The sequence below is a fragment of the Halichoeres trimaculatus genome, unplaced genomic scaffold (assembly GCF_033239565.1).
Source record: "Halichoeres trimaculatus isolate MK-OKI-2021-1 unplaced genomic scaffold, fHalTri1.1 fHalTri1_scaffold_13, whole genome shotgun sequence".
Taxonomy (NCBI): domain Eukaryota; kingdom Metazoa; phylum Chordata; class Actinopteri; order Labriformes; family Labridae; genus Halichoeres; species Halichoeres trimaculatus.
The window spans coordinates 34,675,913-34,690,532 of record NW_027437191.1 but is presented as its reverse complement, the minus strand read 5'-3'; the positions used below and the strand labels follow the sequence as shown (position 1 = coordinate 34,690,532).

Genomic DNA, 14,620 nt, shown 5'->3' with positions numbered 1-14,620 from the left:
GCTCCTCACACACAGGCTGGGCAGGGAAGGGGAGGCTCTCTGTTCTGCTGCTCCTCTTATTGAAAAAGGACGAGGGAGAGTCAGGGGGATGTGCTGAATAGGTTCCTGAGGGGAAACAAAGTAAACCTGGAAAAGAAATAAAGAGGTTCAGAAAAAATCTGTGGATCTGAAATTTAAGAGTCAGAAAAGCCTCTGAAACCTTCTGGATATTTGAGTAAAACTTCAATTCAATAAATTTTTCCCCAATTTCCCAAATTTAAGAATGAAGTTGTTCCTGTCCTTGGTGTATTTAGGGTCATTGCACTAAGAAAGGACCCTTAAGACCCTTTGAGCCCTAATTTTACACCTTAATCATGCTCAAAAACACACCAAAAAAATGATATAACACAAAATTACCCCCAACATACCAAAATGTGCTCTCTAGCGCCACCTTGGCACACTAAAGTGCCTCTCAATGACAGTAGGAATGTGGTAGAGCGATCAAACTAACCTCAAAATGTTTGTCTCATTGAGACGCACAAATTATACACAGACACCCCTGACCTATCTCAAACAGGAAGCCAGAAATTTGCCTTTCAAAATTGCCTTTTTCAAAATAAAATTTGGTCAAATTCTGGCCCAGAAACAAAAACTATCTCCTCCTACACCATAAATAGTATCAGCTTGAAATTTGCTCAGATGACAGAGTGGACCCTGCTTTACAAAAGCTGTGAAGGAATTTGTTGTTTGTCAAACAGTTTTCCAAAAGTAAGCCCTCAAAGTCGTTGAACCCCAAAGAACCCCTTTCAGCTCCCCCCTAATTAGAATGAATGGGAGAGGAGGATCCAGCTCCACACAAGCTGTGGTAGTTAGGCCTCTACACAAAAAAGTCAAAGTCTAACAGCTTTAAAAACGACAGGGATGGATTCCTGACAAAATTTACTACAAAATGTCTGATTTTCAGAGAGATTTGGTCAAAATTGTGGCATCAACAAGGAGACGTTTCAGAACTTGAGCCAGTTCCACTCCTCAGAGGCAGCAGTTGGTGATGATGTCGCAATGATTGAGAGTTCCGTGCAGCTGGTCATGTGACTCACTGGAGGCGGGAAAATGGAATGTGTAACACACACACATTATGAAGGGATGATGAAACCTTTTGAAAAGTTACAGATTTAGAAATAAAATCTGACCTTTGTCTTTTCAGAACATGCTGTTTGAGATCGAGCAGAAGGTGTCGTACCTGTCCGAGCTCTCCATCCACAGCGAGAGTCTGCTGCTGGAGGGTCGAGCTGAGACCAAAGGAGAGGCGGAGCAGCTCACCTTCAAGCTGCGCTCCCTCAAAGACAGCCTGCTGGAGCTGCAGCAGATGCTCCAGGACAAACAGGTGGACATACAGGTGAGCTCAGAGGTCATGTGTGTTTCATGCTGTCAGTCCCTCCTCAAACCTGGTTACACATGTTTCCATGCCCCAGCTCTCCTCCCTCTCTGTCTCTGAGCAGTTTCTGTGGTGTTGTGCAGCTCGATGTGACTCAGTGAAGCATCAATGGTCGTATTGTCTAAACACTGAAGGTCGTGTCATGCCCTCTCATAAACGTCCACTGTTTTCCACAATGGGACAATAAGCAGCTGTGTGTCTCACAATGAGGCTCAAACAAGCAACAAAAGGATGCTAGCTCATCACATGCTAACACTAAACACAGTGCACCAGGTGTGTTTCTGCTGGGTGATCATTTCCACACTGACACACTTACTCACTTTGGCTTTAGGTGCAGGATAAACACTTTTACTGGATCATTAAAGTCTGACTATAGAGTTGTTTTGAGTTTTTAATATTTTACAAGTTTTAAAAAACTTAATATGGGTTTATTTAGGGATGGGAATTGGTAAGATTTTGTCCATACTGATGCCCTTATCGATTCTGCTTATCAATCTGATTCTTTATCCATTCCCTTATCAGTTCCTGTTGTGAATTTTCTTGGTACGAAAAGTATCTTTACAGGTTTTCTGTGTCAACAACATTTAATTGAGTTTATACTGTAAGTGAATAAAATGTAATTGGTCCCTGAGTCTGGATATTTCTGGGCATAATTAAACAGAAACAGGTCAAAATTTCACACAATGTGACGTTGATGTTCTGTGTTGTTATATATTAATAATTCAAGTAGGCCATCTAGTGTCTCAAAGTGGTTATAGCAATAGTTTAAGTTGTTTGGAACCTTTCTGTAGTTATGAAGTCAGCCATGAGCCTTTCATTAGCCTGTTAGCTTTTAACATTTGAAATTCTCAGTATTTTTTACAAAGAGTTGATGTGATGAAAGTTGAAATTCTATTCTGAAGTATGCTAACTGCTAGCATATCAATGCGTTAGCATCAAGCTTGTTCTATTTTGTTATTTTGGTAAATAAGGTGATTTATACCATGTTGAATGTACTGAATATGAATCTCCTGAGAGAGAGTGATGCTGAAAATCCTGAATCAGAGTTTTCTTGGGAAACGTTAGCTAACTGCTAAGCTAAGCTAGCCGCAGCAGACTAGTTGACATAAGGCCCTGCAGCTCCGGCTCAATGTAAAGAATTGATAAGAGAATCGTTAAGCACAAAGGATAACGATATCAATGGATTGATTTCTTATCGATTCTAAACAGGAACTGGTTTTTGATTCCCATCCTTGGGTTTATTTCAGTGGAAACAGACAGGAGTTTCCTGGAGGAAGTCAGGATTGGTGGAGAGAATAATGTTCTTTGAGAACTTATACAATGTGAAAATCTTTATGATTTTTTTCCCAGGGTTCATTGCAGGAGCAGGAGGACAGTGAGACAGACACGTCTCTGTCCCAGAGTCCCAACGTTCAGGACTGGCTCTCTCAGGCCAGATCGACGCGCTCACAGCAGCACCACGACAACCTGCTGCGACAGAGGGTGAGAGGATAGAGACTTTCAAACTTTTTATTTCACATGTTTCACAGAAGATGCTGATCTTTTTAAAAGTTTTTAAAGTCTGACGTGTTGTGGCCTGAACTCTGCGCGGTGACTCCTCAGGAGCTGCAGGAGCAAGTGGCCAAACAGAGACAGCTGCTGCAGTCGGTCGCCAGCGCCGGAGAGGAGCTGCTGAGCCAGACCACGCCCAACGGGGACAGGTACTTCCTCCCTCTTCCTCCTACACCTAATATGTCTTTATTAACACGGGATAACTGAGCGTTTCTCTGTCACACATTGATCCCATCATGATCTGAAACGTTAGATTTGAAGGTATGATTTAAAGAGCCAGGTGAAGGATCAGTCCTCTCCTCTCCCCACAGTGAGGTGTCCATCCCAGGAGGAGTGTTACTGGAGCCTGAGACCTTGTCTCCTTTGGACCAGCTGAGGCAGCGCTGGGAAAACCTGAACAAAGACCAGAGCACCAAGCTGCAGCTGTCCCTCAACTCTCTGGAGCAGGACCAGCTCAGTCCAGTACGTTCGTTCTTCTAGATAACATTCATCTCTTATTATTTGTCACTTTCATGTTTCTTCTTTGTCCCTCTCAGGTCCTCCATCGGTCCCGCCTGTCCAGTCCCAGCACGGTGTTCAGAGGAGAGTCTGCGAGCCAGGACTCTCGCTCCCCCAGAGCTTTGTTTGAGTCCTGCAGCCAGAATCTGGAACGACTCTCCCAGGAGGTTAATTTACCGTTTCACCTCTTTTTTACTGAAAACAGAACAAAAACTGTCTCACTGACAGGTTTGTAACGTGGGGAATTTGTTCTTCCTCTCCAGGCGGCCAACGGTGACAGTAAACTGGGCGGGACAGCGATGCAGCAGGACCTGTACGCGGCCGTCTCTGCAGCCTCGTCCTGGTTGGACGCTGCAGAGAATCAGCTGCTCACTGGTCCCGTCCTGCTGTCTGAAGACACAGAGACTCAGCTCACAAACCTGGAGGTACCAGAGTCACTGTGGAGGTGTTAGTTAGTGTAAATAAACCAGCTGCTCCAGTGTGTGACTCCTCTGACTCCTCTGTGCAGGCGCTCCACAAACAGCTGAGGGCCATGAGCAGCGAGGTCAACCTGTGCAGAGACCTCCTGGGGGGAGGAGCGGGCCGGGTGTGTGGAGGAGAGGAGCGGCTGCTGATGGAGGACACCCTGGAGGGTCTGCAGGAGAGGATGGGCCTGCTGAACTCCACGCTGGAGCAGCACTGTGACAGCATGAGGGACAGGCTGCAGGAGCACTCCTCCTTCCAGGTACACTCTCCATCACTCGTCAGGAAGACGCGGGAACGTTTCCTCGCTCTCCGTCTCATCCTGTGTCTCTGTCCCTCCCAGAACGAGCTGCGGATGCTGTTCACGGCGCTCGGGGAAAGCAAACACCACCTGCTGCAGAAGATGGCTGGGACTGTGGAAAGACCTGCATCCAAACAGATGGAGGTGTGACACCATCAGGAGCAGACACAGTCACAGGTGGAGGGAAGCGGAGGAAGCTTGTGTTTAACAAACCTGCTGCATCTTTCACAGACTCTGTCGGAGGTGGAGGAGAGCCTGAGGGAGTTTGAGCAGAGGGTGGCCGAGCTGAAAACCAGAGCAGAGGGTTTCCAGTCAGACCAGATCTCCACCCAGGAGCTCCTGAAGCTACAGGTAAGACTCAACCCTTAGTTTACTGAAGCCTCTCAGCGCTACAGCTCTGCTGGACCAACCTGTGGCGTTTTCCTCAGGACGCCTACGAGGAGCTGGTGCTGATGGTGGGATCCAGACGCAGCAGCTTGAACCACGGCCTGTCCCTCAAAGCTCAGTACGAAGCCGCTCTTCATGACCTCACAGACCTGGTGGACACGGCTCAGGACAAGATGGCTGCTGACCAGAAGATGACGGCGGCGTCCGTCATAGAGGTGCAGATGTTACTGGACAAACACAAGGTGAGGAGGGCGGTGGAGGGACGTCACGTTTCCCTGTGATGTAAAAAAAGTTTGTTTCTCTGAGCGCTGTCCTTCCTCTGTGAACACAGGAGTTCTTCCAGGGTCTGGAGGGTCACATGATCCTCACACACACGTTTTACAACAAAGTGTCGGGTCTGGTGGTGCAGAGGGAGAGTCAGGCCCTGGAGGAGACCATGGCGTTGGCTCACAGCGTGCTCAAACAGGCCCACAGGAGGGGCGTGGAGCTGGAGGGCATACTGGAGGTGAGAGCCAATCAACTGTTGGTTGTATTTTGACTTCTACTCAACTTGACCTTTATTTTTCAGTTGTTTTATTATTTTACCTTTGTTTTAGTCAGTTTTAGTGTATGTATGTGCGTACGTTTGTGTAGACAAGTTATTTTTATTCTTGTGCTTTTGGTGCTGTCATCATTTTCCCCTTTTTCTCCAGCATTTCAACATATAGAAATCTGACTTTATTAATCTTACATACGTTTTTTGGCTCTCTACTCCAACAAAGAATCACCAATTTTCACGAATGAAGTTGCATACTGTTCAGGATGCTCAGGAAATGTGCTTGTATCACTCAAATTTCTAACCCTCCTATTCTTTAAAATATTTCAAATTAACAACCATAAAAAGCCAAATGAAATGAATGGGAAATGCTCCGTCACCATGGATACCACAGTCTCGCTGACGTCACCCGTCTGTTTCTGAAACGGAAAATGAAGCAGAAGAGTATAGCGGCCATATTGGTAGTGGCAAGGGCTTCACCTACAGCCATAGGGCGCCTGTCGGTCACGTGACCCTGAGCTGTGCCTCTGATTGGGCGAGCTCGCGATCTTAATATCCTCTGAACGACCGAGCTAGAAAATAATCCCCCCCCCCGTACAGTGGGAGCAGGTAGTAAAATTATCGACTCAGACAGGAGACGTTTTTTGAACCAGGCTGTAAATAGGTTAATTTCTGCTTTGAAAACAACTTTTTTTTGCTTGGTGTGTTTGTGACTTCTGCTCTTTCCAGAGCCAGCCTCAAGCGAACACTCAAGAAACAGCAGATTTTAGCTCTTCAGCATCGTCTCATATTCTCAGACCGGAGGTTGCCGCTCGATAAAGGGAGATAAAATTTCCCATCATTTTTCTTGTTCTTATTAAAATTCAACATTTGTTAAAACCACATAGCTGATGATGTTATCTGATGTTATTTAATGACGTCATCCGATTATTATCATTTGATGATGCCGTCTGATTATGTCATCCATGGTTTCATCTGATGATTGAAGAGAGATAAAGGGAGATGAAAGGTCCCATTATGTTTCTTGTTTACATTCAAACTCAATGAACAGAGGTTTTGAATCAGACTGGTGCCCTCAGGGTCAGAGGGTTAAAGGGCTCAGCATTTCAACACCCAGCATTTCCTCTGGAATTATTATTTTTTTCTTATCTATTATCTTGTTGTATGTTCAGTATCTTGCTCACCTCCAACCCCCCTCACCCTGATTTTCTATCCTCAGATTCTCTGCCATGTTTTTAGGTGTCACAGCACTTTGTAAAACATTTGTTTTTTAAGGTGCTATAGAAATAGTTCATAATTATTATTATTATTATTATTATTATTTTTATTATTATTATTTTTATTATTGTTTTTATTACTTTTATTACTTTTATTTTTATTATTAATAGTATTTATCATTATTATTATTATTATTATTATTATTATTATTGTTATTATTATTATTATTATTGTCATTATTACTTTTATTTCTTTTATTTTTATTATTAATAATATTTATTATTGTTATTGTTATTATTATTATTATTATTATTATTGTCATTATTACTTTTATTTCTTTTATTTTTATTATTAATAATATTTATTATTGTTATTATTATTATTATTATTATTATTATTATTATTATTATTATTATTATTGTTATTATTATTATTATTATTGTTATTGTTATTATTATTATCATTATTATTATTATTATTATTACTTTTATCATTGTTATTATTAATATTTATCATTATTATTATCATTTTTATTATTATTATTATTGATGAGTTGGATGGGTTTGGTTGGGGTGCATTTAACGGTCTCCTCTTTGACAGTCGTGGAGCCGGCTGGTGGAGGAGTACCAGGCTCTGTGCAGACAGCTGGAGGCCGTGGAGTGTAGCATCCCGACTGTGGGGCTGGTTGAGGAGACTGAGGAGAGACTGGTAGAAAGGATCGGTCTCTACCAGGTAAGTAACTCCCTGACATGCAGAAGCAGATAGTTTTATGCTGAGTCAAGGCTGCCTTTCTTTATTCCTAACTCTAAATTATTCAACCTGTCTGATCCAGCGTCTGAAGGCCAGTCTCACCGAGCACCAGCCTCAGCTCTACCAGGTCTTAGAGGAGGGCAAACGGCTCCTTTTGTCTGTGGGCTGCTCAGACCTGGAGAACCAGTTGACCCAGTTGGGAGAACACTGGCTGTCCTCCACCACCAAGGTCAACAAGGAGCTGCACCGCCTCGACTCCACTCTCAAACACTGGAGCAGGTCAGACTCGATTTATGGGCTGAGTTTGTTTCTCCTCACGCTGCGTCAGACTTCAGACAAAACGCGTCTCATCCTGTGTGTGGGAAAGAAAGAAAGAGGCTGATGTTTTTCACAAACCAACAGCACGACATTTTTGTTCTTTTTTCATAAATATGCATTTATTGTTTTTTTAAACATAGAAAATACGAATCAAAACTGAAAAGACAAGCCTATCCCCCACCAAACTGAGGAACAAAGAAAGCACAACTTTCATATGCAACACATTAAACCACATTGAAATCTTACCTTAAGCTGTTCTTATTAGGAAAAAAAACACATGAAGTTAGAGTTTTAGCATTAATAAACATGTGTACATTAACATTTATGAGCAATGGCTTTTACTTTGTAAATGAAAACAGATGGCTGCTCATCATCACAGGACAAACTGAAAGTGAAACTAAAGGAGAAACATAATCTAGCTGGTGAGACACACTGTACCGTTCAAATCAGGGTTAATGAATTGTTTTTAGGGCTGTGACTTTAACACATTAATTAGATTAATTAATTACACCGCACATTAACACGTTATAAAAATCAACGCAAGATTAACTCATTAGCTGCCAGACATTTTCAGAGCATCTTGAATGATCTTTTAAGACCCAAATAATAATGTTTTCTCTGACTATGTAAACACCAAAGTTACTTAAGAAGAGTGGACTCTCTTCTTTTAAGTCTCTCTTCCTGTTTTTGGTCCAAAAAAACAGACAAATCAAACTTTTTTGATCTATCATCTCACATCTTCTCCTCATATCCATGCTGAGCTCTCGTCCAAAGAGCGCACCGCTCTCACCCACAGTAGTTTATGAGCAGGACTTTGATTGACAAGCTCCACCAGACCCCGCCTCCCTCTGCTGAAAAATATATTTTACTTCTATAGACGCAGTAAACAGTAATCAAATGTCAATGGCAGGGAGCACAGACATTTTTATTAATAGTGTCCAGATGACAAAAAAAAAGATTTACAAATCTTCTCTTTTTCGTGTATTCATTCGATTAGTCACGCACTATAATTTTGTAATGCCCCAGAATTCAAATTCTTTATGTGGGGACCTTAAGCAGATATAAGATTAAAATGTGATTAATTAGATCAATTAATTACAAATCCTGTAATTAATTAGATTATTTTTTTAATCGTCTGACAGCACTATTGACCACATAACGGCTGATGAATGTACTTGAAAGTAGTGTCCACAAAAAAAAACATCTTCTGAACAAAATAAACAGGATTTTGTTGTTTAAACTTGTGTATGAGAATATTCAATGATTTATTCTTCTACCAATGTTGTCTGATGTCTGAATATTGATGTGATTAAAATGTGATTAATTGCGATTAATTAATTACAAATAGCATAATTAATTTGATTATTTTTTTTAATCAAGTCCCACCACTAATTGTTTTACAAAGGATATCATGCTGTCATGCTCACACAGTAACAGAGGGTATTGTTTGTTTGTTTTGAGCAACTCTGGGTAAAAACACGTTTGTTTGGCTCATATTTCGTCCTGTGCTCTGATCCCAGGTACCAGAGTGAGTCCGCAGAGTTAAGCCACTGGTTACAGTCCGCTCTGGACCGGCTTGAGTTCTGGACGACCCAGTCCGTCACAGTGCCTCAGGAGCTGGAGACCGTCAGAGACCACCTCTACGCCTTCCTGGTTGGTTGGTTTGTTTGGCACACTGAACATAAACGCTTTGTTTGGCTCCAGCTTCCTCTGACGTGTTTGTCCCTGACAGGAGTTTTCCAAAGAGGTGGACGCCAAGTCGTCTCTGCGTTCGTCTGTGCTGAGCACGGGAAACCAGCTCCTGCGTTTGAAGAGAGTGGACACGGCCGGGCTCAGGACGGCTCTGGGTCAGATCGACACCCAGTGGGCCGAGCTGTTGACCCGAATCCCTGTGGTTCAGGAGAAGCTGCACCAGGTCTGACAGCAGTGGATGTTTCAGTATCGATGTGTTTCCCTCTTCCTTTGTCTCTCTGGCTCATCACTCCTCCACTCTCGTGCTTCAGTTACAGATGGAGAAGCTGGCATCGCGTCACGCCATCACCGAGCTGATGAGCTGGATCTCTCTCATGGAGAACATCATCGAGGAAGACCAGGACAAAATCCTGGGAGCTGTGGGCTCAGAGGTGGTCCAGGGCTTCCTGCAGAAGTATAAGGTACAAACAGTGATTGTGCCTCTCTGCTTTTTCCTGCCCTCCATCCTCCTCATCACGTCTCATTCCTGTTTCCCAGGGTTTCCGCATAGATCTGACGTGCAAGCAGCTGACTGTGGACTTTGTGAACCAGTCGGTGCTGCAGATCAGCAGTCAGGACGTCGAAGGAAAGCGCAGCGATAAAACTGACTTTGCAGAGAAGCTTGGAGCCATGAACAGACGGTGGCAGATCCTACAGGGGCTCATCGCTGAAAAGGTGAAGATTCAGGAGGAAAGACTCAAGCTGAAATGTTGGACTGATCGTCTTACCTGCTTCTCTAACTGTCTGAATATTTGCGTTGGTAGATTCAGGTGTTGGAAGGACTTCTGGAAGGTTGGGTGGAGCATGAAAACGGAGTCCAGGCTTTGAAGACCTGGCTCACGCTGCAGGAGGAGAAACTGAGGAAGAGACACAGGATTGAGGACGTGGCGTCGGTGCAGAACGCTCTGAAAGACTGTCAGGTACGTGAGAAACAGCCCTGCTTCACCTGCCGAGCACAGTTTGACTGTTTTTATTCATCAAACTGCTTTTTCTTCATGGCAGGAGTTGGAGGAGTCAGTGAAGGAAAAAGAGAAGGATCTAGAGAAAGCTGAAGAAAGAGGAAACGCTCTCATCCAGGATAAGAAAGGAGCGGCCTGCTCGGCTGTGAAGGAGACCCTGAAAGGACTGAACCAGTCCTGGGCTCATTTGGACCACATGGTGAGCTCCTTTTTATTTAACCTGTATATTTTATTGCTTTTTAAAAGGTTTCCAAACACGACGACACAGCAACATCCAGCCCTCTAATAAATTAATTTGATTTGCTTCAAAAAATAATAATGAAAATGCATTTTTTCAATAAAATGGAAATTAAATAATTTGCAAAAATTTGTGGAAACAAAAAAAAATGAAATTGCAAAAATTCCAAAATGTTTCAGGTCTTCAAAAATTTTAGAATTTTTCAATTTTTTCAATTTGAAAAATTAAAAAGAAATGCAATTTTTTTTCAACTTCATGAAACTAAAATAATTTTCCAAAATATGTGGAAACTAAATAATGTGAAATTGCAAATATTTCAAAATTTTAAGGTCTTAAAAAAATTTTGGATTTTTTTTTCAGTTTTGAAATTTGAAAAATTTGAAAAGAAACATTTCAAATTCTTTTTAAAAAAAAATGGAACTTAAATAATTTGCAAAAAAATTGTGGAAACTAAAAAATTTGAAATTGCTAAAATTTAAAATTTTTAAGTTGTTAAAAATTATGGATTTTTTTTCAATTTTGAAATTTGAAAAAAAATTGCTTTTTTTTCAATAAAATGTAATTTAAATAATTAGCAAAAAATTTTTGATAACTTGAAAAAAAAATAATTTCCAAAAATGTCAAAATTTTTAAGTTCTGCAAAACTTTCAGAATTTTTCATTTTTTTCTATTTGAAAAAATAAAAAGAAATGTGCCTGTTTTTTTCAATTAAATGAAACTTAAATAATTTGCAAAAATTTGTGGAAACTAAATAAAGTGAAATTGCAAAACTTTGAAAATTTTTAATGTTTTTTAAAATTTTGGGATTTTTTTTCAATTTTGAAATTTGAAAAAATCCCAAGAAATTTTAATTTTTTCAATAAAATGGAACTTTATTATTTGCAAAAATTTGTGGAAACTACAAAAAACTGAAATAGCAAAACTTTCAAAATTTTTAAGGGCTTCAAAAATTTTTCAATTTTTCAATTTTGACATTTCAAAAACTGTTAAATAATTCACAGCTTGATTGGAAGAGGTGATGTATATTTAGTTCAACAAAATGTTTATGCATGATTTTTTTTAGTGTCAGTCTTTAATCATCATTACCCTCCATTAGAAAAATGAAAACTCTTTATTATAATAATATTTTTAAACCTACAAGGAGCCACTGCAAAGGAGTCAAAGGGCTGCATGAGGCTCCAGAGCCACAGATTGAAGACCCTTGAACTAGAGCGAGGTGTGGGGGGGGCTTTTTCTGGAGCAAATGCTGGAGTTTCCCGTCCTTCTTTCCAGATAAGTCAGATGAAGGTGAGCCTGCGGTCGGTGCTGGAGCAGTGGACTCTGTACCGTCGGGCTTCAGAGGAGATCAACGGTTACCTGATGGAGGGACGCTACTCTGTGTCCAGGCTGCGGCTGCTCAACGGGTCCCTGGAGGCGGTGCAGCAGCAGGTGGAGAGTCTGGAGGTGAGAGATCGAGAAGTTGATGACAGAGACATGCTTAAAGTGCTTCATTAACAGATTCTTTCACAAACACTGAGGATGAAACTCTCTGTCTGTGTCCGTCTGTTCCTCCAGAACCTGCAGGAGGAGCTGGACAAGCAGGAGAGCAGTTTGAGGAAGTTTGGCTCTGTTACCCATCAGCTCCTCACAGAGTGCCATCCCTCCGTGGCTGAGACGCTCAACCGAGCCCTGCAGGACGTCAACATCAGGTGGAAACAGCGTGGAAACATCATGTGACGTGGCGTCTGAGCTGATTGGTCGGCGTGCGCAGTAACGTGTGTTTCTCCCGTCGCAGGTGGAACGGCCTGTTGGAGCAGATCTCAGAGCAGCTCAGGAGCAGCAAAGCTCTGCACGGGCTGTGGCAGCGCTACCGAGCCATGCACGGCCAGTGTGTGACGGCGGTCCAGAAACAGGAGGAGTGTGCAGACCGCCTACTGAAGAGCGCCACCGACAGGGAGATTACAGAGGAGGAGAGCAGCGCCTGGATCAGAGACTGTAATGTAAGCAGAGACACAGAAACCTGGATTGTAATCACGCCAGAATAATCCTCCACATCTCGCTCAGAGTGGAAAAACCAGGAGACGTTTGCTCTTTGGTGAACGATCCTGTGAATGAGCTCTGTAACGACCTGTCAGCTCGCTCTGAGCGCGCTCAAAGCCTCCGTCACCTCTGCAGAATAACTGCACCCTGCCTCTTTGTCTGCCCAACAAAAGGCTTTGAGGAAGAGTCTGTGGAGGGGGGACAGGCCCCTGGTTTACTCCACGGGGTGCTCCAGGGTCACACTGGATGGTGCTGCACTGTCCTAACACTGTAAACAGAGCGTTACTCTGACACAGGGTGACAAAGTGAAGCGTTAAACATTTAGTGGGTAAGAGCTGTGAATGTTGGAGCGAGCAGAAACCTCAGGGGCTTTGCATAAATCTCGTATTTTAGTAAATTCTCTTTTTCAACTACAGTAAAATCACCACACAGCTCAGTTTGGGGTTGGATTGCTAACTTATCAAATGAAATAAAACTTTCATAAAGACTCTCTCTGTGTAAACTTGAGTTCTTCTGTCTCTAACTCGTCTCCACCCGGTGGGATTGTTGTTGCAGGCGTGTCTCGGCGACCAGGCGTCCGTGCTGCAGTCCCTCCAGCAGCTGCAGACTTTAGGGGAGCAGCTGAAGAGCCAAGTCGACGCCTCCTCCTCAGCAGCTCTGCAGTCTGACCACCTGTCACTCACACATCGCCTATCAACGCTGGAGCACGGCCTGCACAGGCAGCAGGAAGCGCTGCAGGTATGAAACCAGGGGAATGGGGTGTGGCTGATCGGTCTAAACCAGGGGTCTGAAAACTTCACTCTCATAGGAGCAATTTCTCCTCAGCTCACCTGGATAAAAGCCATTCAGGAGCCACAAAATCTACTTTATCTTCAGAATAAAGACAAAAAGTGAATAAAATCCTTAACACAGTAAAAAACTAGCAAATAAGTACCTCAACTTAAGGATTTTTTTAATAAAATTATACATGAAAGGTCTTAGTTTTTGTTAAACAAATTAATAAATAAAATTTAAAAAGGAAATAAAAATTAAAATACTGCTGATGTCAAAAATTGCATAGATTTGCTAATTTTATGACATTTACTAAGTTAGAAAATTTTTGAAAAATTTTGAAATGTCAAAAAATTTGCTAAATATTAAGAAAAAAATGTGGAATTTTTTTTTTGTGATTTAAAAAATGCAGAAAAAGAAATGTACTTTTAGAAAAATGTAAAAATAATTTTAAAAAATGGAATTTAATTTGCAAAAATTTTCAGAAATTAAAAATAGGAAAAAAAATCAACCAATTGAAGAGCCATTTGTCCTCAGCTCACCTGGATTTAAGTCATTCAGGAGCCACAAAATCTACGTTATCTTTACAATAAAGACAAAAAAAAGTGTAAAAATTTCTGAACATAGTAAAAATCAAGCAATTTATTACCTTAACTTGAAGATTTTTGTTTTTATAAAATTATATTGAGGGTCTTAGTTTTTATTTTAAAAAAAGTGAAATGGAAATAGAAATTGAAATATTTTTAATGTTATAAATGACATAGATTTGCAAATTTTATGACATTTAAATATGTTGCAAAATTTTTAAAATATTTTTAAAATGAAAAAAAATTGCTGAAGTCAAAGAAAAAAAATAAAAAATTTGCAAAACTTCCAAAAAATGTGAAATAAACTTAAATAAATAAAATTGCAAAAAAAAGACATGTTATTTAAAAAAATGTAGAAATAATTTTGAAAAAAATTAAAGAATGGAATTACAATAAATTGCAAAAAATTTTAGAAATTGAAAAAGAAAATTGCAAAATAAAAAAAATAGAAATTTGGAAGCTTTTTTTTTGCCAGATGTGATGCATATTTAGTTTAATAAAATGTTAATACATGATTTTTTTTTGGTGTCAATGTCTTTAATCATCCAATCTCTCTGCAAGAAAAATAACAATTCTCTATTTAACTAAAAAAAAATTAAAGCTACAAGGAACCACTGCAAAGGACTCAAAGAGCCATATGAGGTTCCAGGGCCACAGGTTGAACACCAGTGGTCATAACTAATCTGTCGTTGGTGACTGAATCCTGGCGCAGCGTGCTGCCACTTTAAAAAACCGTTATGCGTCTTGCAGCTGAGTGAAACATGCCAGTTCCCTAGTGGCACATTCCAGTTTTCAAATGGCTTTAAATGCTTGGATGGCGCTCTTGTCTAAAACAATACAAGTTTTTTTCAACTTGTAAAGCACTGTTTGTTCTGCTGTTT

The 14,620-nt window shown here is 41.0% G+C and overlaps 1 protein-coding gene across 2 annotated transcripts in view; it reads left to right on the top strand.

Annotated features, from left to right (window-relative positions):
* Nucleotides 1-14,620, top strand: part of syne1a (spectrin repeat containing, nuclear envelope 1a) — a 220,262-nt gene that overhangs the window by 172,715 nt on the left and 32,927 nt on the right. For both annotated transcript variants that reach the window (XM_074685622.1, XM_074685621.1), the window contains exons 98-120: nt 1,184-1,375; nt 2,765-2,896; nt 3,017-3,114; nt 3,277-3,427; nt 3,502-3,630; nt 3,727-3,888; nt 3,972-4,187; nt 4,269-4,370; nt 4,458-4,577; nt 4,655-4,855; nt 4,945-5,118; nt 6,967-7,098; nt 7,199-7,395; nt 8,955-9,087; nt 9,167-9,349; nt 9,438-9,587; nt 9,664-9,840; nt 9,930-10,085; nt 10,168-10,323; nt 11,635-11,805; nt 11,917-12,050; nt 12,137-12,341; nt 12,937-13,119. In XM_074685622.1, coding sequence (XP_074541723.1) covers nt 1,184-1,375; nt 2,765-2,896; nt 3,017-3,114; nt 3,277-3,427; nt 3,502-3,630; nt 3,727-3,888; nt 3,972-4,187; nt 4,269-4,370; nt 4,458-4,577; nt 4,655-4,855; nt 4,945-5,118; nt 6,967-7,098; nt 7,199-7,395; nt 8,955-9,087; nt 9,167-9,349; nt 9,438-9,587; nt 9,664-9,840; nt 9,930-10,085; nt 10,168-10,323; nt 11,635-11,805; nt 11,917-12,050; nt 12,137-12,341; nt 12,937-13,119 — 3,654 coding nt within the window. The remainder of the gene's footprint in view (nt 1-1,183; nt 1,376-2,764; nt 2,897-3,016; nt 3,115-3,276; nt 3,428-3,501; nt 3,631-3,726; nt 3,889-3,971; nt 4,188-4,268; nt 4,371-4,457; nt 4,578-4,654; nt 4,856-4,944; nt 5,119-6,966; nt 7,099-7,198; nt 7,396-8,954; nt 9,088-9,166; nt 9,350-9,437; nt 9,588-9,663; nt 9,841-9,929; nt 10,086-10,167; nt 10,324-11,634; nt 11,806-11,916; nt 12,051-12,136; nt 12,342-12,936; nt 13,120-14,620) is intronic.